The sequence below is a fragment of the Homalodisca vitripennis genome, chromosome 2, assembly GCF_021130785.1.
Source record: "Homalodisca vitripennis isolate AUS2020 chromosome 2, UT_GWSS_2.1, whole genome shotgun sequence".
NCBI lineage: Eukaryota > Metazoa > Arthropoda > Insecta > Hemiptera > Cicadellidae > Homalodisca > Homalodisca vitripennis.
The window spans coordinates 67,665,888-67,690,338 of record NC_060208.1 but is presented as its reverse complement, the minus strand read 5'-3'; the positions used below and the strand labels follow the sequence as shown (position 1 = coordinate 67,690,338).

General features: G+C 32.8%; 1 protein-coding gene across 3 annotated transcripts in view; it reads right to left on the bottom strand.

Moving 5' to 3' along the window:
• The window catches only part of LOC124354087 (DEAD-box ATP-dependent RNA helicase 20-like), a 53,685-nt gene that overhangs the window by 16,024 nt on the left and 13,210 nt on the right, over positions 1–24,451 (bottom strand). For all 3 annotated transcript variants that reach the window (XR_006921656.1, XR_006921657.1, XM_046804291.1), the window contains exons 2-9: positions 21,056–21,352; positions 15,839–15,964; positions 13,100–13,211; positions 11,752–11,865; positions 7,815–8,069; positions 6,036–6,208; positions 3,433–3,543; positions 1,262–1,323 (exon numbers count right to left, since the gene is read on the bottom strand). Coding sequence is in view for 1 of the 3 variants with exons in the window: in XM_046804291.1 (XP_046660247.1) it covers positions 1,262–1,323; positions 3,433–3,543; positions 6,036–6,208; positions 7,815–8,069; positions 11,752–11,865; positions 13,100–13,211; positions 15,839–15,964; positions 21,056–21,352 (1,250 nt within the window). In the remaining 2 variants the exon portion in view is untranslated. The remainder of the gene's footprint in view (positions 1–1,261; positions 1,324–3,432; positions 3,544–6,035; positions 6,209–7,814; positions 8,070–11,751; positions 11,866–13,099; positions 13,212–15,838; positions 15,965–21,055; positions 21,353–24,451) is intronic.

Here is a 24,451-nt window from a genome sequence, read left to right as displayed (position 1 = left end):
AACAGATGAACGTCAAACAGTAGCTTTTAATTACAAGTGCTGCCATTTTCAAAGTGCTTTTATTTACGAGTTGAGGTCAGAAACTTTACAGACCACCTCTATACATGTCTTACATGATAAAATTTTATATGATAGTACTCAGCTTATTTACAATTTATTTACTCTGTTATTTTCTTGTTGCAATCATGGTTACCCATAAGAGCATTGTATGTTTATTAAAATCAAACATAGATAAAAAATGCTATTAATATTTCAAATTCTAGCATCGGAAATCAAATTTTTTGTTATTGGATATTAAAATCCTGGATTCAATCATCACTCCCTTGCATTAGCATGGAGGAGCAATAATTCCTTTATCAGGAATTCAGCAATTTTGTTCTGAACCACCAAACGGAGCTTGGTTAATGTTAAGGAGTTGGCATCTTAGTTATTCCTTATGATATTAATTTAACCAGCAAAACACCAGCGTCTATCCCAGAAGACATATGTCATTATCTGGTGCTGTAACAGTGTTTGTTTGTTTTTGACTCTGACAAAGGGGTTACCACCATTCTATAAACACCTGTTTCATCTCCTGTGATGATTTGACCATACATGTCATGCTTTCTTCATCGTAACGTGCAAAAAAGGTCATGTAACTGTCCAATCTATTTTGTTTGTGGTAGGAGTTTGAGTATCCACTAAGAGCATTATTTTCTGGAAATTAGTTTTTATGACAATTTATACACAACAGACCTAGTCACTCTAAAAAAATTCTTTGAAGAGAGATTTTATTGTGGATTTTAAATCTTCACAAATTTGTGCTGTAATTGCAGTCATCACATCTTTACTGATCAGAGATCCGCCCTTGATCTCTCTGATCTATTTTCACACTTTGCCTTCAATAATTTTATTATTATCATACACTTCAGAAAGCTGATGATTAATGGCTGTAGCCATTTTTTGTGCATTAGAAAAATATCACTGACAAAAGGTGGGTGATACAATTATCTTAACGACGTACAGCGAAGCTTATAAATTAGCTACAAAATTGCAAATGGTACTTACTTGTTCCTACGAGATGCCTTGAAATGATATGTACGGTGTAAGAGTATAGGAGATAACGGCGTAACTAAAAAATTTCCACATACAGATAAATCCTTTTCATATACCCACAGTCCTATGAGAGATATTTTTTAAAATTTAAATCCACTGCACAATTAGGTAGAAAATGTTATACGATTGAATTTTAATTTTATAATTACTAGTCAAAATAACTCACCGGCCAGTACGTAATCTCTGTCTTGTTGGGATTTGTCTCCGTGAATAGCCATGGCGTTAAATCTGTAACATAAAGCATGAGTAAAAATCTCGACATTTAAAGTTTAAATTTAAATAAACAGAGGTGATATCGATAATGAGGGCTGTTAAGCACATGTGCACTTCAACTGATTTGAAGGAAATGGTAAATATGTTCTATCATATTTTGCCTTTCTTTCTATTCTTTCCTTTTTCTGTAACCTGATTTATAGCCATAACGTGCTCACAAGCCACGTGTAACAGCATCTGCTCAGGGAATGTCAACGTTGTAAGAGGGTACGGTTTAATTTCTCATTACGTAACAATATATTATTTAAGGATGTTTCTTTTGTGGTAATGAAATGATTTTTTACTTATTACCTATATTAATAAATAGTTCTTTTGAGTTAATACCCCATTAGACTTGCTTCAAAACAGATTTTTACTTAAGTATGTGGCTCCAAAAGCTGTCTCTAATTTTTACGATCTGTTGCACTCCAAGAAAACTTTGCATATACCTTCCTAATGTAAAAGAGACATATTTATCCACTTTTGACTTCACAAAATATAATTCAAATTATTAAAAGAAAAGAACTAATACGTAACAAAGAAGAAGTACTTCTTGTCTTAAGAATATATTTTAAACAATCCTGTTTCTTATTGGTCTGTTACGATGGGTTGTGGTCGACCGATAACAGATCTACAACAATGATAGTGGAAAGTGACACTGCAATAACAGAGGCCTTTGTTCAATATTTCAAGTCTGTGTATGGTGCTTCTGCACCTGTTCGGCTTGGCATTTGTTCTCTTTATCTCCCTCTCCCTCCTTACTCCCTTCGTTCTTGACAAAAAAAAAATGAAACACACACACACACAAACAAACAGTTTAAAAATAATAATGGCATTATTAAGCATCTGGTGTATTTTAGGGCTCTAACCATGGCCTTTTGTTGCTTATTTTGGATTGTGTCAAAAATAGTAAAATTCTGTTTGTCAATAATTTGAAGATATTGCAACAGATTACGAGCTTGAGTGATTATGAATTACTTGAAGAAGATATGAATCACTTAGTTGTTCAGTGAACAAGTTGAACATGGTTGGACAGAGTCAAACATGTTTGAAATTTAATTCCAACAAATGTGTTGTTGTGAGATATTCCAGAACCTTTTTTTCATTATTTTACTAACAATGTTGTTTTGTTAGTTGTTACAATGTTAAAGATTTGGGTGTAATTTTTAATAATACTCTTTCATTTAATAGTCACATAATAAAAATTTATAAAATAGCCTATAAAATATTAGGATTTATATGCAAATCTGGCTATTAAAAAGTATTAACTTTAAAGTTATTGTATCTATTACTAGTTTGATCAGCACTTGAACTCGGATTTATTATTTGCATAAGCATAACTATTTAGTTGTAATGCTGGAAAAAATCCAAATTTAGTTTTACAGATGTCTGTATTTTAAAGTATTTGGAATTTATACTAATCTTGTACCTTATTCTAAGCTGTTATAATTGTTTGGAGCTGAAACTTGTAAAAGTGTCATACATTTATTACTCCTTTATAAAAAGGCTGATAAGTTGATGGCCGATTAAATTGGTTTTATTAATCATTTTAACATTCTGATTCTCTGACCTTCATTTAGAACTCGAGCCTTGTTTAGCCATAGTTTTGCTAATTCAAATTTGAGTATTAACTCACATATTAATGTGACGAGGCTTCTACACAATGCTCTGTCTGAAGAGGTTGATATGCTGTTGTCGACCTTAATCTCTTTTATCAAAACTGTTCAGCGATGCTTTGATCCCTGGCTTTGCCTTCTATTATGAGTAAATGCTTTCTCTTAATAATTTTGTATTAATAGGACTTGTTTTATTAATTGTACTGTCTAGTCATTTATACAATAGTTTATTATTTGTGTATTCTGTAATCTGTATATTAGAAAGAGAAGTAAAAAAAGTAGAATATGGAATTTGAGTAGAATTTGATTTTGTATTGATGTTAAATTATAAGAAAATGCTTGTTAGAGTTGTGGTTTTTGTTTGGTATGGTACAATGCAATTTGACATATTGTGTTGTTTTGTAGAATGTTACTCTCAAGTCAAGGCTAGTGTAAATTCCTGCTTTGTGTTTTGTTCTCTTACACTCACCCATTTCTCTGTACAGCCCTGGTGATCTCGTCCACTCCCCGCTTTGTTTCCACAAAGATGATAGCTTTGTTGTCAGGTTCTTGTGAGATGTCGCTCAGCAATTTCAACAGCCTGTTACAATCACTAGATTAGAAAGGCACTCAATTCCTGACACTAAATTTGATGGTATTAGAGAATGCATAGTACTTCAACCACTGATTCATTGATACAAAATGGAAGCCTAAAAGCAAAATAAAAACAACATAAGTAGGACCTTGACCTCATGTTGATAAGGAGTTACGGTGGTATTATTGAATACTCTCAGTTTCTTGAAGACAAGACAGGAAAACCCTATTTACTGTTATCCAACAAATGTAGAGGTAAAAAAATAATTTTTTGTTGGAAATTGTTTTTCAAATTTACATAACCGACACAAAACATACTACTGAAAGTAAATTAGTTACTTCACAAGACAAAATTACTAAATTTCTTTGTCATGAAATTCATACGATCCGTACTCTGGATAGGGTCAACCTTTTTAAGTGCGGTTTGCGGTAATGAGTTTCTCTTTACTAGACCTTTAATTTGATACCAAACTCGGCCTATGCTTACATTTAAGATTTTCGTCCGACTCCTCACGGGCCGTCCCCATGAAAAGATAAAATGTCCCCACTGGTCTCAAAAACTAGGTTCTTAATACAAGTGGTGATGTACAAAATTTAATTTGTATAAGTGAAGCCATACAAAATTAGTGAAAGCGTTTCCATACTTTTTTTCCACCCTGTATAGCTTAATAATGTTAAAACAAGAAACAACACAGGATGCCAAATCCAACACACAAAGGAAATGACTCTTTAACAGTCAGATTTATATTAAATAAGGAGAAATAAAGCTCTTACTCCAGTTGGCAGTTTCGACTAAATATCTGTTTACTGAAGATAGCTCTCCACAGTGAATCCACAATATTTTAAAAATGTAACTGAGTAAGCTGGTAATGCTCAAATCCAGAATTTTTCAATCTTGAACCAGATTACAAATTATTACAATTGTATTCCTAATTCACAAATTTAAATCCAAATAGCTTTTTTAGCCTAAGTTTGATTTAAATAAATCCTCTGGAGTCTGCCCAATGAAACAAAGATTAATTTTAGAATGTCACTCTAATGTACAGCGATTTCCTGAGTTTAAGGGAAAATGTTATATATTTTAAGAACTAAGTTATATGCTGTACCCTCTACTTTTATTTGATGGATTACAAAATAAACTTCCCAAATATACACTACTTACTTAAAAAATATACGCATATATTTGTAAGTGTGCGCTCCCTTTGAATCTAGACAACAAAGACTGAAAAGTGTTGTTACTCTATGAATTGAACAAACAAAAATGTTATGAAATTTGTCGAAAAGGTATGTAAAATTGACTTGGTATTCTTTACACTTACCTTATAAACTCAGGTTGGCATTTTTGCAGGTACTCAGAAATCTATCTGGTACTAAAAGGGTTATTAGTAAACTAGTCCTTTTTTTGTTTTTTGTCACTTCTTCACTTCAATTTCGCATTGATGCAATCCGTTTTTTGACAAATATTTAATACTGTCATTAACTAGTACAGTAGTAGCAAAAAACTTGTATTGACATATTGAAAGGATTCATGTATGACCATAATAGTAGTGTTAAATGTTTTAACAATTTGTAATATGATAAGAACTGTGATAAAAGTAATGAGGTTTTTACAGATTTCCATGGCTAAGCTGTTAATGTTTCAAACACATTTTTTAGCGAGCCCCTATGATGTGTACAAAATTTCATGTAAACGTGATGAGTCAGTCACCAGTGGTATTGGCTTTCTACTAATGATATCAATCAATAATTATTTGTATAATTTTTATGAAAATATGTTATAGAATGAATGTAAACTAATACTGCCTAACTTCTGATATATGTAAAGTATTGAGTATCTATTTATAAATAATGTTTTATAATTTGTATTTGTCTTTAAAATGGTTATGTATAAGAAAGTAGGGAATACTTTTTCAATATATTGACTCCAAATAATAATGTCCAACCGTAGCGTTCACTGAACACTTGTTAATAGAGTGAGCTTTGTAACTGATGTATTAGGCACGATACGCAACACTCAGAAGGAGGGTAACAATTGATCTTGATTAGTCTTTTGAGATATTAGATTTATTCATGCTTCTCATGCATACCAGTGACTGGAAACCGAGCTGTAACTTAAGAAGTAGTATTGCTTTTAAATTGATCCAGTTTTGAAATATGTTTAAGAATGTGACAATTATGAAAAATTAACAAATTTAATGACATGATGATAGAATGTGGATCAAATTTTCTTGATATCTCTGAGAGTAAATAGACATTTCTATTGTTTGTTCACTGTAACCCAATTTCAATTAAAAATATGGGTTGTTTGATAAAAGCAATCCCATTTGAGCCATTTTACTCCAAATCCAAGAGTTTGGTCATCAGGGTAAATATAGCACAGCATCATTTAGTAAAATTTAAAGAAAAAATGAAGTAAATTGTTATTGTGAATTACCCTGATGACAGTGTACAGGTTCTACAAATAAAACAGAAAACTACGTCACAAAGCTTAAAACCCACATGTCAGGCTTCTCAACATCATCGCAGACTTCGACAATCTGATGAATGTTGTGATTGGCTGCCAGCTGGAGGGAGCCGATGTTTATCTGTAGGTAGTTGTTGAGGAATTCCTCTGCAAGGTTCCGCACTTCCTTAGGCCATGTTGCCGACCACATCAGGACCTGCCTATCCGGCTGCAACAACACCCAGAACACCGTGAGGACAAACAACTTGATATAAAGGTAAATGCAATTCATTATCCCACATTGCAGCTCATGTGAAACAAATTAAACAATGTCATTCTCAGCATGGAGTATTTTTTGTGTTTTGGTAAATAAAGCAATCTTGCCAATGATATTGCAATCTTGTTAGATACAAAACACAGTACTAAATCATTTCGGATCATTATAGATATACTCTGAACGTCCTTGCATAAAGTAAACCAAGTGAGCATCCACTTAACGGACAGTTAGCGAATTGGATAAATCTTATCTTATCTTATAAGATAAAATATCTGGACGCTACAGTCTGTTAGCTGACTGGTTTTCAAATTATCATTAGTTAGAAAAACAATAGCAAGTGAAGTGCTCTAATTCAGTTTGGTATTGAGTTTTTGTATTTTCTCTGATATTGGTTCAGTTATGGAATGTGATTAATCACCTGAGATTAACCATTTATTATAAGAGAGTGGTAATGAGGTTAGTGGTAATGATTGACACATATAAAGTTGTTCAAAAGGTAACAGGAATTTTTAAGTTTCACGGGTTTGAAGAGTCCGATAGTCAAGATTTTATTTTTATTAGGTTGGTAATCATGATCTTGAAGTATAATAAAGTTTCAAATTGTACTCATTGTTTACTTTTTCAGTGGGAGCCACTAAGGTTAGACGTGTTTTATGAAATCTGTAATTTTCATTTATTACCAAAAATGAATCAAAGAATTTGTATGAAACTGTGTGAAAAATTAAGTAAAGTGTGGGAAACAAAGGTTTACGGTGAGTCTGCTATGAATAAAACAAGAGTTTATCAGTGGTATAAAAGTTTCAAAGATGAAACTTAAGCGTTAAAAGACATTTAAGATGTTGAACGCTCCGATACCCCAGCACATCAATAACCGATAAAAAGTGAAACAAAAAAAACTGTTATACGATCGCCATATTACGATCAGAGAAGTTTCTGATGATGCTGGCATATCAACTGGCTAATGCCAAGAAATGGAAGTTGTTCAGGAGGCACTATATGAAGTCAACGACGATGCAGAATTACTGAAACGTGTTATAACCAGTGATAAAAACATGGGTTTATAGATGTCAAAACAAAGGCTCAATCATTTCAATGGAGGTATTCTAAATAGCCAAAACCAAAAAAGACTCTACAAGTGCAGTCGAATGTGAAGGTATAATGTTCATTGCGTACTTCGATTTTAAAGGCATCATAGTTTTTCGAGTTCATCATGAATTCTTGTACAAGGTCAAACGGTCAATATGGAGTACCACCTGCAAGTTCAATGCTGTTTCGTGAAGCAATAAAAAAAATGCCTGGATACGTGGCAAAACAATTCATGGCTTTTCCACCATGGCAATGCAACTGCTCACACTTAATTTGCATGTTCATGAATGTTTGGCCAAAAATCACTCTCACAATGCTCCAGCCTCCATATTCTCCAGACATGGCTCCATGTAACTTTTTAGTATTTCCAAAAATGAAGAGAACCTTAATGGGCAATTGTTTTACAAGCTTAGATGGCTTTAAAAGTGATTTAAAAAATAACAGATGACAATCAATATTGAAAGGTTCCTACCCTGATCTGTTCGATGATCTTGCGTATTTGTGGCTCGAAGCCCATGTCCAGCATCCTGTCAGCCTCGTCCAGCACCAGGTAGGTGCACCGCCGTAGGTTAGTCTGGCCACGCTCCAGGAAGTCTATAAGACGGCCTGGTGTCGCTATCACAATCTCTACTCCTCGCTCCAGATCTCGGGCTTGCGGCCCTTTGGGTGCTCCTCCAAATACACAAGTGTTGCGGACATACGTGGATGAACCGAAATCTGTGGCAACCTGTAAAGACAAAGTTTAGATCAATTGGATTGACCTAACTAACAATTAATAATTTTAGAGGTGTTCCAGTTTTTACAATAATTAAATTGATTGCTATTTGCATATATAATTAATTTTTAAACCAGCCAATTAACCAAAAAAAAAACTCTAAAATTACTACACTGTATGGCAAAAGTTATATGAATCACAAAAATGTTTACGTGTGAGTAGAGCAGCTCATGATTAATTGAGACTCAGTGTTTGATAAACAGCATTCTCATCAACAGCATCAGTAACAACTTTAAATATAACAAAATATATGCAATAAGTCCAATAAGAATTGACACAACTGCATAAGATTGAAAATGTACATAGAGTTAAAGAATCATTAAGAAGGAGAAGATGAACACTTCCTAAACTAATTTTTAAGATTGCTATTATGATAACTTCTCTGAATACAAAATGTAGGAACATGTTTTATCACTCCATGTGAAATTACAGGCACTTAAAGTAAGAAGTATAAACATTTTTGTAAACTGCCCAAAAGTTTCTTCATATAAGAATTTAATTTCACTAAGAATAAATACTAAAAACATATAATTTTATAAAATTATATTTAATTAAAAATGTAATTATCTTAAGTCATATATGAATATAATACATGTCACTCCATGAAGCTATAATTTTTTTATGTAAATAACGTAGAAGTTTCACATTTTTATTTTCAGCAATTTTTATTTGGGCCTCACACTGCTCAACTAACCCATGAAACCATTATAATTCCCATTTGTTTCGTACACTGAAGGAGGAGGCATTACAAGAGAAGAAGTTCCAAGATAGCAAAGATGTCAAATAGGTGAGAAATATACACTAGGATAAAAAGTTCTATTCAGCCAGTATAAAAGCTACTGATAACGACACGAATGTTGGGAATTGTGTTGAAAAGTAGGAAAAATCTTGTTTTGTAGAATAAAATGTTACTCAAGGTCCCTTAATACTCTGGACAAAAGTATACCATGTTATTGCTCAGGTCAAGACAAACACATTTCACCATATTAACATGGATCTCTGAAGCTTAGTTTCTGATCTGTTTCTCTATATGTGATTTTTATAAAAAGATTAATATCTTAAAAACTAATTACCATTTTTACTAATTACTATTATTCATTACTATTTATATTTTGTACAAAGCCTTTCATAATTAATAATACTATTACAAGATTCAAAAATAAATATTTAGATACATTTTACACTAAATTTAATAATAGCGAAATAACATTTTGATGTGTTAAAAAATGAAATTGTCTAATGAAAGAAACAAACTCCAAAAGGCACCATACAAAAAATATAACAGGAAAATTTGTACTTATTCATATTTAGATTGCAGACTCAACTTCCTATTAGTTATAATAAAACAAATTTCTTGCAAATGCAAAAACCTGTAAAAAAACCAATGTCAATTGATTACTTCAATAATCACAAATTAACCAACACCAATTTATGAGAGTTAGACCACTAATCGGTAGTTTGATTATAAAAAACCATAGATATATAACCTAATCAAAAAATTATCGTGCATATGGAAATAATGTTTTGTTTTCCTTCTTTCTATATTTATGTTTGTGCAATGCCACGCTCCTGCTGTGTATAGACACGGATATCAGCAGCTTGTGAATTTCAAAACTTGTCTAGTTGTAGTTGTATAAATATTTCTTAAAGTTTACAGTTTAATACTTTTTTATAATTACTACGCTTGGTTTGAAATTTAAAGTATGTGTAATAAGTCACAGATTGCTGTCTAGATTGTTTGCAGATTAAAAGCATATATTCTGGAAGTTCTTGTTTAATCTATCAAATTAAAGTAGAAGGAAGAGCATATGACTTCAATAAATAAATGTACAGTTTTATAAAACTCGGGTTTATTAAAGTTAACTAAGAAATTCACATAAATATTTAAAGTATTGTTACATGAGATTAATTTTGGATAGCATGTAGTCCCAATAAGTGATTACAATTTAGTTTCTATCAGCACACATGCACGGTTCAGTTTAATTTATTAGATAACAAATCAAATGTATAGTTCTTTAAAATTGTTTTGTCATGATCATTTGAAATTTGTTAGTTTTACATGATTTCTTAGCAAAATAAGAAATAAGGAAATTGACTGAACCCCAATAAGTATTATCCAGGATACTCAACTGATTATTATCAGAAACCAACGCCCAACTTACTACACTGATGGACGCTGCTTCACATTAAAATTTATATTCTGTTACGATCCAAATTATTTTATTGCACTTGAAATATTATTAAATTAATAGTTTATTCTATTTTGGATTATTTTAATGTTTTTTATTACATATTCTTGATCAAAATATTGCATTTAGATGCCGCTTGAGCTTTTGCAAGTTTTCTGTTTTAAAACCACCAAATAAGAAATAGTAATATTTCCAATAAATATGTTTCAATAATTTAGATGGTGTTGTGCTGATCTCAATTATTTTATAATTATTCGTTCTAAAAGAAACAACCAATGTTACAACACTGTAACTGCTATTATTTTGTTTGCTCCCGATTTTGATTTGAATGTTATAAAATCATAGATAATAAACCTTTTATACTATTCAACCATTACAACTAATGAAAGTTTATTGATTGGGCAGTCAGGCTCTAGTCTTTTCAGTCAAAAGGGTTACTGAAACCAAATGGTGCCTAACGAAATTCTTTCTTAATTGTCTCCGAATGTGGAAACAGACTTTGCATTACTTCTGACAATCAATTTGTGTCTATATCAGATGTGTTCAAGATGGGTTTCACATCCGCTTATAGGCAAGCACAAGGAACAGAGATTTGATTATGCATTGCAATTATCAGCAATCTTCTGACCTTGAGGGAGATGGTTCATCCAACTGTATAGAGTCTGGAATCTGACACTGTCACAGACTTGTCTCCTAGAATTTGGAGTCATATTTGTCTGAAGAGATCAAAAAATAATCCATGACAAAAGGGCTAAAAATGAACTCTTTACATTGTTTCAAAATCAGTGACACTTAGACTACAAAATATAGTGTAATCAAATTTCAAAAGGAAGGTGAACTGGAACTAAAGCAAACTTTTAATTGAATTCCCATTATAACCACATTATGTGTAGAAAACTCAGTTGCTCCTCTGTACTTAGAGATCGAGTCTAAAACTTAGTAGTGCACTCAATTTTGCACTTGATGAGACAATGAGAATACCTCTTAAACTAGATTATACTATATTTTGTAGTTTAGGTGTCTCTGATGTCAAAACAATGGAAAGAGTTCATTCTGAGCTTCTTCATCAACTACTTTTTGTATCCCCAGATTCCAGGAGTCAAGTCTGTGTCAGATTACAGACGCTACACTGAAAGGAAGGTGAATTGGAGATAAATCAAACATTCACACCCATAAACATATTGTATTATGTTATTTTAAAATCACATAATTTTTGCCAAATTTTATTTATAAATCCAAGGAGACAGTCAGTAAATGTTTTTTTTTTTTGCCTTAAATACAAATTGTTTTGTGAGGCACCTGAGACCAAGGATAATATACCACTTTTTCATAAATATATCATTATTGCACCTCACTTCGATTGTATTACTATAAGTCACATAAAACTATTTAAATTTAGTTTTGCAACTATTTTTAGAAACATTATGTGTTGATCCATTACTCACTTGTTGTATTTGTTGAGCTAATTCTCTTGTGGGAGCCAGCACCAACGCTATTGGACCATCACCACGCAACAGACGTGGCTGGTAATTGATGTGGACTATGGCTGGTAGAATATACTGCAAATCACAAAAATATCAACTATATTGATAAAAACTGCAATATGTGAAGAATATGTTTTTAACTCTATTCTGATATTTGTGGTGTTTACTGATGAGTTCAAAGCATTCTATTGTTTAGACATGCCATGATTTCAGTGTACTTAGTGTTGATTTGTAATTCTATATTTCATAACCTGATGAAGACAGTTGACCAAATTTGTTGAAACATTTTAATTTAAGGTTAAGAAAACACTGACAGTATCAACAGTAAATGTCTGAGAATTTAGTTTTAAACATTTCTATTATAGAAAGTATAGTAAAGAAAATTATTTAGATGTTCAGTATTATGCATGGTAATAATGTACTTAAGACTTGAAGATTTTCAAGTGGATTAAAAATTTTACATTTATTCATTTTTAAGTTAATATCAATGTGTTGATATAATTCTATAAATTTTATATTTCAAAAGATTAATTTAGAAAAGTTAAATAAAAGAACTTTTTACACACAGGAGAATTAAACTATTATATGTTATTACACATTAATGCAATCCTAAATAAAAAATTAGTAGTATAAATCAAATTTGTAGCACTAACCTTTTGAAAATAAACACCAAGAATGAAACATGTTTATGCACGCTAAAGCTTGTTTATTCATAAAATTCTAAAACTTAGGATATAAGAGTACTCTTTTATCCACTACACTAGACCGTGCTACAAATAAAGAAGAATACAAAGATTTAAATTCATTTTAAATGTTGTAAGCTATTATTACATGACGAAATATTGTACTCCATACATTTCAGCCTCCTTTAAACATTGCCATGAGAAATTATTTATTAGTCTATTATTAATTTTAATAAGTGTGTCATATATATGGAGAGAGAAAATTAGGTTATAATAGATCATGCACAATATGGATTAGAAACTTCCAGCTCAAAATCACAAGTTTTTCTAAGAGCGTATTGCTGAGATTTTAAGGCTATGAGCTCTAACTGAAATTACATTGTTTTAGAAGTTAAAGATAAAAAAAGACACACAAAGCAGAAAATTCAGAAAAATAAATCACAATCATGTATGTTTTTTATACGCAAGGTGTTCTTCACCAAGAATTTCTTCTCCAAGAACAAACAAATTCCATGTATCAAGTGGAGAACTTAAGACACTGCATACAACCAAATTTAATACAAGATGATGGATAGATTTTCTCTACATCTATGCAGCACCATAGCACATAACAGTAATTGACTCACCGCCAAGGTTTTACCAGATCCAGTCTGTGCAATGCCGACCATGTCTCGACCACTGAGAGCGATTGGCCAGCCCTGAGATTGGATGGCTGTTGGTTGTCCAAAACCCTGTTTCCTGTGTTCAAAAACAATTAAAAATTATCACAATTAATCTTATTTTATTACTGATGAATGCAGAAGAAGCCGTGTTTAAACAATAATGGCAATATTATACCCATATCTCACTTCTAATCTAATGTTTAGAACAAAATTATGGGGAAAAACACAAAATTATGTTCTTTTGAACTATAACACCAACAAAATAATGTAATATCTATGACTTTGGAAATGATAAACCTAATTTTATTAAATCTGTACTATACCAAAATATAAATAACTTGTGTGAAATATTAAAATAGAACAGTTTGTTCACAAGTAATGGTTATAAAAATCATAAAGTTCACTAAATTTTGTTGTAACCAACATCTGATTAACCCATTGCGGATCGTATTGTTTTGGCGCGCGGGCACCAGCGGGCGCGAATTAATTCACTGTCAGCGGCCGCACGAACAGCAATGGTGCGCCACATCTTATCGCTCTCTATTGTATACTAGAAAATTCAGCTGCGAAGGTATTCGTTCAGATGGAACATGGCCTGCTGGGGTATCCTTGATGTAGGAACGATAACACGCGAGCAAGGTTACGGCGTGGCAGGGATGATGTCTAAATCATAGTCTAAATAAAGCGGCTAGGACGAATCGATTGCAACATCCGGGCCATTGTCTAGACTAAACCCACCAACATGTACGTCTGCGTCGTTTAGTTGTGTCACTAACCTCAAAAGTATTATAATAACAACTAAGGAAAACACCAATCAGAAGCGCTAAAAAGCAGAGATTGAACTCATATGAATGATTTTTCAACTTCGACATACAACTGCGATCTGTAGGATACTTATAAAACTTTTGAAAATTCTAAACGTAGACCGGTGTTAAACACTCTTAGTAGACAAGTGAAGACGATCGCCCGATCTATCAGACATTAACAGAACTATTTGGAGGGAAATTTAAAAGCAGACCGCTTTTGCGACCTGAGCTCGACACCGTGCCGTTAAGCCCGGCCGCTGCATGACGAGCCCAGCTCGTCAGTGATCCGCAATGGGTTAAAGGTTTACTGGTGTGTTTGAACACTTAAACTACAATTAATTATGATCAACAAATAAGTATATTAAATTTTAAATTTTTTATGAGATGCATCTTAATACATGTTTATACAAGGCATATCCAGAAATTAAGTGTAATTAATTTTTTTATGTTAAACAAATTTTTATTTAAACAAAAAACCTTTTGGTCAAGGTTGATAAGGTGTAACGCCCCTGTCGAGACTGCCTTTTGGATTCAGGTGTGTAGTGTGGAGTCACCTGAACATAAAAACTTTGGTTTAAAAAAGCCTTGTCCAAAAAATAAAACAATATTGGAAAAGTGTTGTTTTAATAACTACCAATTTCAAAAACTCTTGATCCGCCTCTACTGTGTTGGTCTGTCAACTGTTTTGGCATTCACCTTGCAGAGTTTCTGATATCCGAGTGTTTCTGTGATCGTTCGTGAAGCAGAGATTTATAGAAACTTTAAACACAATCCATCTGCGATCATTACGGAGTGCATTTAATTTTTTCCAGAATTTCATCAGTCAAAATTGGTCTTCTGCATCTCTGGTCATCATCTATAGATGTACAATCGTTTTTAAACTCACAACACTACATGAGCACACTTCTACAACTTATAACTTTGTCACCATATGCAATTTTTACCTCATTATAAACCTCAACCGGAGTTTTTCTTTTCTAAATGAGATAATACATGACACCATGTATTTCGCACTTGGCGTGATATTGAATTGATATTTTTCACAAAACATATTGTTGCATTGACATTTCTCAATGTACTGACCTCAAACCGGTTTTGTTGTGGATGGGAGGAATGACTCTATACAACTAACATGTACGAAAAAAATCCCTCCAGTCATGAGTGCCTCAATACTTTTATTTTCTGATATGCCTTATATGTGTGTGAATGAATATATATATATATATATATATATATATATATATATATATATATATATATATATATAAGGTCATTGGATTAGGTTACCCAATGGAGGACTTAAAAAGTAAATATATATATATATATATATATATATATATATATATATATATATAAGTAAGGGTCTTGAGGGATCTAATCACATTCATGCATGGGTAAGTAACATAGTTTAGGAGCAATGCCTGATTCTTGTAAAAATTCTATACACAAGAGTAAATTGTAGACAAGTAGTTTTATTGGAATCCATACCTAATTGTTCTTTAAATAAATCAAGTTAGCTAGATGTTCAAAGTGTATTCAATATGTATGTAAAGCATTATTAATACAAAGACTGCCAGCATAATATATGTAATCCAGGAGAAGACTCAAGTTTTAAAGTTATGAACACTTGAACAACTTTGGTAGAGAGTTGTTTTCTTATGAAAGCACACAACAGAATTGTCAGACATTTAGAGATAATTAACGCACTTCTAGACTGAATTATTCATATTGAAAGTTTAACAATAAATCCATTTTTATACAAATTTTACCTTACTACAGACTAAAATAACAACAAAATTATAGGCTGTAAGTATTACTTAATTACAATTTTAGATCATCAATTTAAAAATTTAAATATTCAGACCCAAAAAAAAGGCTAAGTACACTAAGTACTTACCTGATCTCATCCATGACGTAGTCAGGAAAGTTGACTTCCTCAAAGTGACAGATCGGGTTGGGTATTCCATCTCCATGAGTTGTAATTTCCATTGACTCTCGGAACCTGGCAACTTCAGCTGGTGGTCTGAAATGTGTAGTTGAGTTACTTCTGTATACTATCTTTTTGTGGAAAAATGTTAACCGATAGAAATCTGAAGACTACCAGAAAAAGTTCTTTCAGTCATGTGTGTCAACAAGTGATGATCGTAAAAGTAACATTACCATAGTCTCGTTTCCATTTTCTCTAATCCAAACTTAACATATCCTCAAAAATGTATATACTTAGATCCACATTACAATAGAAATCTCAATAGACAACACAGAAACAACAATAGAAATAGACAATATTACAATAAACAATTTCAACCCTATAATTTTAAAATTAATTATCTTCAGTCTCCTTCAAAATATTCACAGTTGCTACTGAATGAATCATTAGTTAGGCAATTTTACACTTACCACTAGCCTTAAGCTTGGTACAGTAATCTAAATAAATATACACTTGTATGAGTTACAATAAAGAGGTAACTACAATGATATTTTGTGTAAATGTTATATAGTGTAGTGATAAACATGTATGCATAGAAGATGATTTATGTAAATTATACACAACAAACAAGTACTCAATAATAATTGTACATTTTATAGAAACATAATTACATAGTAATAGTAATTTTGGTTTCTTTTTTAATAGTATTTTCTTTGATCATTTAGTACTTTCCAAGTAAAATGGTTTTATCGCTTCTTCTATAGTGTTTTCACTTATATGATGTTGTCTTCTCTAATCTGACCATTTGGAAAAACCACTAGTCATAAATCTTTTCTTTTTTAGGAAAAATGCTAGTCTTTTGTGGAATAACAATGTAATATCTTGTTAAATATTTATTATATTTTTAATCGAGCATTAACTTTTTGCACTCCAAAGGCCAGCAGCACTGGACACACCAAGGTTTCAGACAGCTCGCATTAGTTTTGCCGTAGTTTGTCCTCGCAACTAGTATGGCTAGTACAGTACAGTATGGCCATATTTGTTGTTTGGCTCCCCAGATCAGAATTATTTTTCAATTTCTTCCACGTTATTTGCATAGTAATTTAAAATATTTTAAGAAGAAATAAAAAATAATTTATTTCTAATGAATCTTTCTAATACAAAGATAAACATAGATTTGAAAAATTTAATTCTTATGCTTATACTGTTGACAAAAATATGTAAATAAAATGTTTTAAAGTAGGCCTTTAAGTTATGTTATACTTATACATGAACTATTTTACATTTTTCTCAGTCTTTACATATTTTTAAGGAATAAAACTTTTTTAAATACAGGGTGGGGCAGGGAAACATCCCTACTTTCGAGGTGGCATTGTGAGTAGTGGGGACATGTTGGAGGAGTGGAGGTAGGTTCGAATGACGCTGTGGCCACGGAATTTTCCGATAGTAGCGCTGTCAGTTGTAGACATGGCTTGGTCGAATGAGCAACGCGCTTTTGCTGTCGAGACGTATTTTTCTCAGAATAAGTCTACTGTTGCAGTGCAGCGTGCGCTGCGAACTCGTTATCGGATTCCCCCTCGCAACCCTGTTCCTGACCGCAAATCCATTTTGTTGTGGGTGGAAAACTTCCGTGCATGTGGTAGTGTAGTGAAAAAGAGAGTTGGGGCTCGGAGAACTGTCCGAACTCCAGAAAACATTGACCGTGTCAGAAGATTGATCTTGCAGTCTCCTAAGCGTTCTGCCCGCAAGCATGCATCCGCCCTTGCATTGTCTAATCGCACTGTGCGTCGTATTCTCCACGAAGAACTCCACTTCCATCCATACAAGATGGTCATCGTTCAAGAACTCACACAATGGGACTGGCAACAACGAGTACAGGCATGTGAAACTTTAATTGCTGACTTGCCTCATGATGCACGAGTTTTGTTTAGTGACGAAGCGCACTTCCACATTTCTGGAGTTGTTAATAAGCAGAATATGCGTTATTGGAGTGGTGCAAACCCTAGGGTAGTTCATGAGAGGCCTCTAAACAGTGAAAAAGTGACTGTTTGGTGTGCAATCAGCAGTGAAGGCATAATTGGGCCTTATTTCTTCGAGGAGGACAATCGTTGTGTTACCATCAATTCTGAGCGGTATGTAAATATGCTCCAACAATTTCTTGCACCACAATTGCAACAGAATAATTTTGGAGTAGTGTGGTTTCAGCAGGATGGTGCCACAGCCCATACTGCTAGACATTCAATGGCTGTTTTGAGGGAAATGTTCCCCGGGCGATTAATCTCCCGGTATGGTGACATTCCATGGCCTGCGCGCTCGCCGGATTTAACTCCGTGTGATTACTTTTTATGGGGATACCTCAAGAGTGAAGTGTTTAAACATCGACCCAGAACCCTACAAGACTTGAAGGATGCAATTCTCGTTGAAGTTGCCCGCATTCCACAACAAATGCTTCGCAGAGTTATGCAGAACTTCAGAACCAGACTAGATCAGTGTGTTGACAATGAGGGACATCACTTGAATGATGTATTGTTTAAAACAAAGTAAGAATTAACTTCCATCTGTACCCTTTTGATGCCACAATAAAGTTTTGTTCTAACACTTTTCGTTTTTTTTAATTTACCTTCAAAGTTAGGGATACTTCCCTGCCCCACCCTGTACATACCTATGTCTAGTCATGAATAGTTAGCACACATTTTATAATAAAATTTTCTAGGATTTCTATCCCTTCTATCACTTCAGTGTATAAGCCTACTAAATGTCATTATAGGCTGATTTAAAATTTACTACTTTACTTAAAAATTACTTTAAAGTGAAGCTGCTTGATAGGTTTCAGCACTTTATAAAACAAAGAGAATATTAGAAAATAACTGTTTTAGTGGCCAGTGGTGCTGATCTTACGAGCTATGGACATATTATATCTTGTCCAGTACAGCTGGACATACGAGCTGAGATAACATTACAGTAAAAATTCATTTGTGCTTCCGACAAAATGGCGGCAGCCAGTAGAGCTGGCCATACGAGCTCCAAGGTCAAATTATAAATACTGCCTTCGAGTGCATAAGGTTAATTTTTTTCACTGAATTGGTTGACTCTTTTACTCTTATCAATTCAGATCTATAATATTCGGGGAAGGAAGAAGGTAAGATTTATTAATAGCATGTAGTGCATATTTCAATTTTGTCTACAAAAATGCAATTGGAGTCACATTTTTGACGACTTAAGACTTTTGAGAATTCTCTAGTCGAGTGGAAATGGTAATACAATATCTTCAATGTAAAAAAGTAATTAAAATTCAATTAAAGTTGACTACTTAACAAATTAGTTCATAAAGCATGGAACTCTTATTTTAAATGGCTGGTACTAATACATTACATAAATAATGGACCACTTTCTTATCTATCACAAGCACAATATTAGTTCTATTTATGAAAGCAGATGTTTGATAAATGTGTTAAAATGCACTCTATGCCAATTAAAAAGTGATTAACCACAGCATTAAATTTATAACAATCAGAATTCCTGGTTTTTCTGGTTGAAAGTATCCAAATCTCTAGTTAATGTTCAAATCATATACAAACTGTGTGTGATATTGTATTTAACCATTACATGCTACAGACACAGAATGGTTTTTCGTCAGCAGCTCTATTTGCAGGATATGCCAAGAAGTTGCGTTAGCTTAGCAGCAAATTTCGTCACTAGCAGACACGTTTGTGTTGACAAATATAGATAGAGAAACTACGAAAATCAATAAAAATATTATTTTAAAATTCGCTATTTTTTACCACACGTTTAAAAATAATATTTAACAAAAAAGAATTTTATAAACACGTTTTAACAATCGCTAATTTGCAAAGTGCTCAGTTCCTGTCAGCAAATAAACGCAGCAGTCACGATAATGAACCAAAATAAATATATAAAATACAAATAACCAAAATATTATTTGTAAAACTACAGTAATTTGTTAATTTTGTTATCTGTCTACATTTTTATATAGAAAGTACAACTAAACACACGTGATAGCAATTGGCAATTTGCATACCTGTCGATCAGCTACACATACACAACTGTACGTGAATCTACAATAGTAGACTTGTGGTGATGCATGTACATAAATATAGAACATAGAATAATTACTACAAGCTTAATATTAATTATAAAAGTATGATCATTTGTTAGTTAGGTTATATATGTATGGTTAATTAAACAAAAATTACTTCAAAACATGTTTAGCTACTTGTAACTTGTGTACTGCCGATTAGACGCTAATTACTGATGCAGCGAATATCTGCACACTCGTTTCTCAAACCCCATCTATTGATTCTCGAATATGAATCTTTGTTCGAGATTCGGGAAATCTACTTCAAGACATTAATATTTCAGATGGGAGAATAGATGAACAGATGGGATTTCCATCAGCTGTCGTCTAACCAATGCCCCTATGACGAAAACTGACATGTGTGAGGAATTCGGCAGGCCAGCCGTCTGTGCAGACTGACAACAATATTAGTTCAGTGGAAGTTTGGATGTAACTGTGATATCATAAAATTTTCTTTGTTTCAACTTGTAATGTGTATGAGGAGCAATCATTCATAAACTCAACAAGACGGTCGGCTGACATCACCACATGTTGCCAATTTTCACGCATCATGTTACGTAAAATACGACGTTTGGATTAATCAAATCTTGATTCAAGAAGTTGTCAAATTATTTCCTGATTTCATAAATTCATACGGAAAGAAATTTGTTGATATTTTCCTGATTCTTCTAGAAGATACCCAACTTTCTTTCCAGTTGGGTGGCCACCCTTTTTAATGACAGAAGAGAAAAAGCAGTAAATGTCTCTGGAGACTCATGATGACTCATGAAGTAATATAATATTCTGAGGCCTATCCTAAGAAATATGTTCAAGATTTTAATGAATAAATCAGTTGTAATTAACTTTAATTCAATCTATAACTCTAACTTTGTTGAGTGCTTAGATTGCTACAGATTAATTGAAAATGAGTTAGTAAAAAATTAATGAACAAATGGTTTCTAGCCGTACTATAAACACTGCAGGACAATAGCTTATTTACAACTTAAAAGCTTCGATTTCATAAAAATGATCAGGCTATAAATACTTATGTATTGGAAGACTATTTCAATCCCACTTTAATAAAAACCATAAAAGATTACAACCTCACTTACCTATTAGCGACAGTGGGAGAGGCAACATAGAAATCTTTTCGGAAAGGTTCCAGTGAGTTCATGTCCCACCTCGGCTTCCTTAGGTTTTGTCCTGGCATATCTCCCTTCATACTCCTGCTTCCACCTCTACTGCTGCTCCAGCTGTCCCGTCCCCCGCCACCACCTCCTCTCCCCCTGAAACTGCTATCCCCACCCGTCCTGCTGCCACCACCACGGCCTCCTCCTCTACTGGCACCACCCCGGCCACCGCCCCTGCCGCCACCACGTCCTCCCTGCCGACCACCTGAGTCTCGAAACCTGTAGACCAAACTAGTAGTTAATTGTGAATTTAAAATACAATTAATACAAATGTACAATAAAACAAGTTTACTTACCCATGTGTCTTCTGCTTTGTACTGCAAAGAACACATTACAGTTTACAGTTACAATGTCAGATATTGCATATGAAATGTTGAGTATCCTAATCCTAAAAATATTACAAATGTGAAAGTGCCTTTGGTTTTTTTGCTTTGCTTTTAGCGTAAAATATTCAACTGATTGTACTGAAATTTTACAAGGACATTCTTACGGCCTTGGGATGAATATAGGCCTATTCTTATTTCAAAAATCCCTCTGGGCTAAGCCCCACTGGTCTTTTAAAGTAATGGAAAATCCTGCTCAGTGTGAGCATATCTAATGTAATCAACTGTTCTGTGTAAACATGGTTTATTATTTTCAATTCGTTTAGTTTTATATTGAGTACATTCTTTAACGAATAACAATTATTTGTTACGCAGTTTTAGATTTCAGCGATTAGGTAAGTACTTGATCAATATTGTAATGCAGGTATCAAAGACAAACTTAATATCTAACTATTACTATATTGTTAAAGATTATTAAAAAACCCATATATTTTTCTTCTGACAATAATAGGATTCTTAGACGTGTGTGTGTGTGTGTGTGTGTGTGAGAGAGAGAGTGTGTGAGTGTGTGTGTGTGTGTGTGTGTGTGTGTGTGTGTGTGTGTGTGTGTGTGTGTGTGTGTGTGTGTGTGTGTGTGTGTGTGTGTTTTATCAGGAAACAAGGCAGAAACAATTACAGAACAAAAATACTATTATAAATCTTTTTTGTTGTTGACATTTTACGAAATGCATGACAGTTGTCAATTCACAACTTAAATGTAAACTTAAGGCAATAGTGTAGATATTACACCATAAAAATCTGTAATGTTATACAGTGGTTTATTCCATAGAATTTCCTAAAGTACTATCTTAAAACTTTGAGGTGTCAGAGATTTTCATTTTCCAAGTAATACATTATACATTTGAACTTCTTGATACACAAAGCTTTGTTGAGTTGCTGAAAGCATGCACCTTGTATGTGCTATATTAATTACTATTTCTTATTATATAGTTATGTAAGTCACTAACTTAATTGTGCTTTGCACGTTCTCCTTTACATACTTGAACAAAAACTAAAAAAAACATACGTAGATGGTAGAGTAAGTATACCTAGTCTAACAAAAAATGGTTAGCAGTGAGCCTGCTACTCAGCACCAAGGTCAAGACCATAAGACAGACTGCTTTGTAACACAAATAATTTGTGAGCATAAAAACAATTCGTCCAATGTGAAGTTTCATAAGACAAGTGGCTATGTACATGACCATAATAGATGCAAGCCCTAAGACTAGAGTAAATCACAATAGTTATAGTAATACACTTATTAACACATTTTCTTATTGTCTTGTTAAAGTGAATTATATTTCTGACTCCAATGTTGAGTTTGCCTTTTTGATATATTTTATTAATTCACTTTCAGAACCAGAAGTGCTAATACACGTGCAAATCCCACAAAATTGTGTACAAAGCCGAAGGTAACTGCTAGCGGTATTACTGAGATATTGACACTAAATGCATTTTTTTATACAAAATCTGTGAGGGGACATTGTGTCCATTATTCATTGATAATGTACACAATACTGATTAGGTATATAAATGCTGGTATAATTCCTAGACTAAACCAAGGAAATAGTATGATATAGTGAGCATGGATTGGGGAGCAAGAACATGTACTTTACTGTATCAGATTTACATATACTCATTCTTTAAAAAACGAATACTGAGGGTACAAACAAAAGCAAAAGGCTAGGTGGCCTGCAAAGCAGGAATAAATTTCCTTTTGGAGAACTAAACTAATTGTATATAAATTACTAGTAAATTGGGCCAGTTTGAAAAGTTCAGGACTTTATGTGTATGTCCATGCATGTTTGTCCATACAGTACCTCGAAAGTTGTTTGATATACAGTGAACAGATTTTAGCACCCATGTATGTATACCTATTGAAGAGTAAGGCACAAGCGAGAAGTTAGGATTTTTCACTGTGTACCCATTTACCCGAAGTGGAATAAAAGTGCAGAAAAAGACACTTTTAACTATATTAGGCTTCTCAGCCCAAAATATGTAATATATATATATATATATATATATATATATATATATATATATATCTTTGGCCCAAAGATCATGTTGAATAACAAATCACTCTTTCAAATATAATAAAAGATATAATACAAAAAAAATATATATAATAAAAAATAAATTGAACTTCTGCTTCTTTAAATAGAGTCAAATGGGCTGTTATAATAGGTATTATTTAAGGTTATGAACAGAAAATTCTACTTTATAAATAATTTAAATTTCTTTGGTGCATTTTTGGTACATTAACAGAGTTTTGTATTACTCATAATTTGAATTAAAAGCATAAAATATCTAATCATAGTTTACATAATTAAACACTTTTAACTCAATGTATAACATAAAACTATTTGGTTTCCTTGGAAAAAATATATTTATTACTCAATAACTAATTTAAGAATATCACACTGACACAGGTTGATAAGTGATATAGATTGTGAAGTAGCAATATTTTACAGTTTGAGCGTTATGATCGAGGATTTATTTTGTGTTTGTCAGCTTCAAATCAGTATTTCAGTATTCTGTATCAGTGAGGATATGAGTACTTCAGGACTAGTAAAGTAATCAGTACGAGAAAATGTCTGTATCTTGTAACCATATGGAGTACTAGATACAAAGTATCTGTCATCAGTATTTTTCGTTCTCAGTAACTGTTACAGATACTGGAGAAAAGTAACCGTTACAAAGTACTGATTACTGAAATACCGTCTCACCTCTAGTCAAAACCATACAGTGTATTGTGCCTGAACATGTCTATGTCCTTAAAATAGAACCTGAAACTGACTGCTTTTTGTATAAGATCATCAAAAAAATCATTAAAAACAGCCTAACATTATCACCATCTAAAAGCACTACGTTTGGCTGGAAAACCAAAGTGACAAGACATTAAGCCTATTATTGATTTCACAATGCCAATCAATCAAATTATGAACCAAATCAGTCT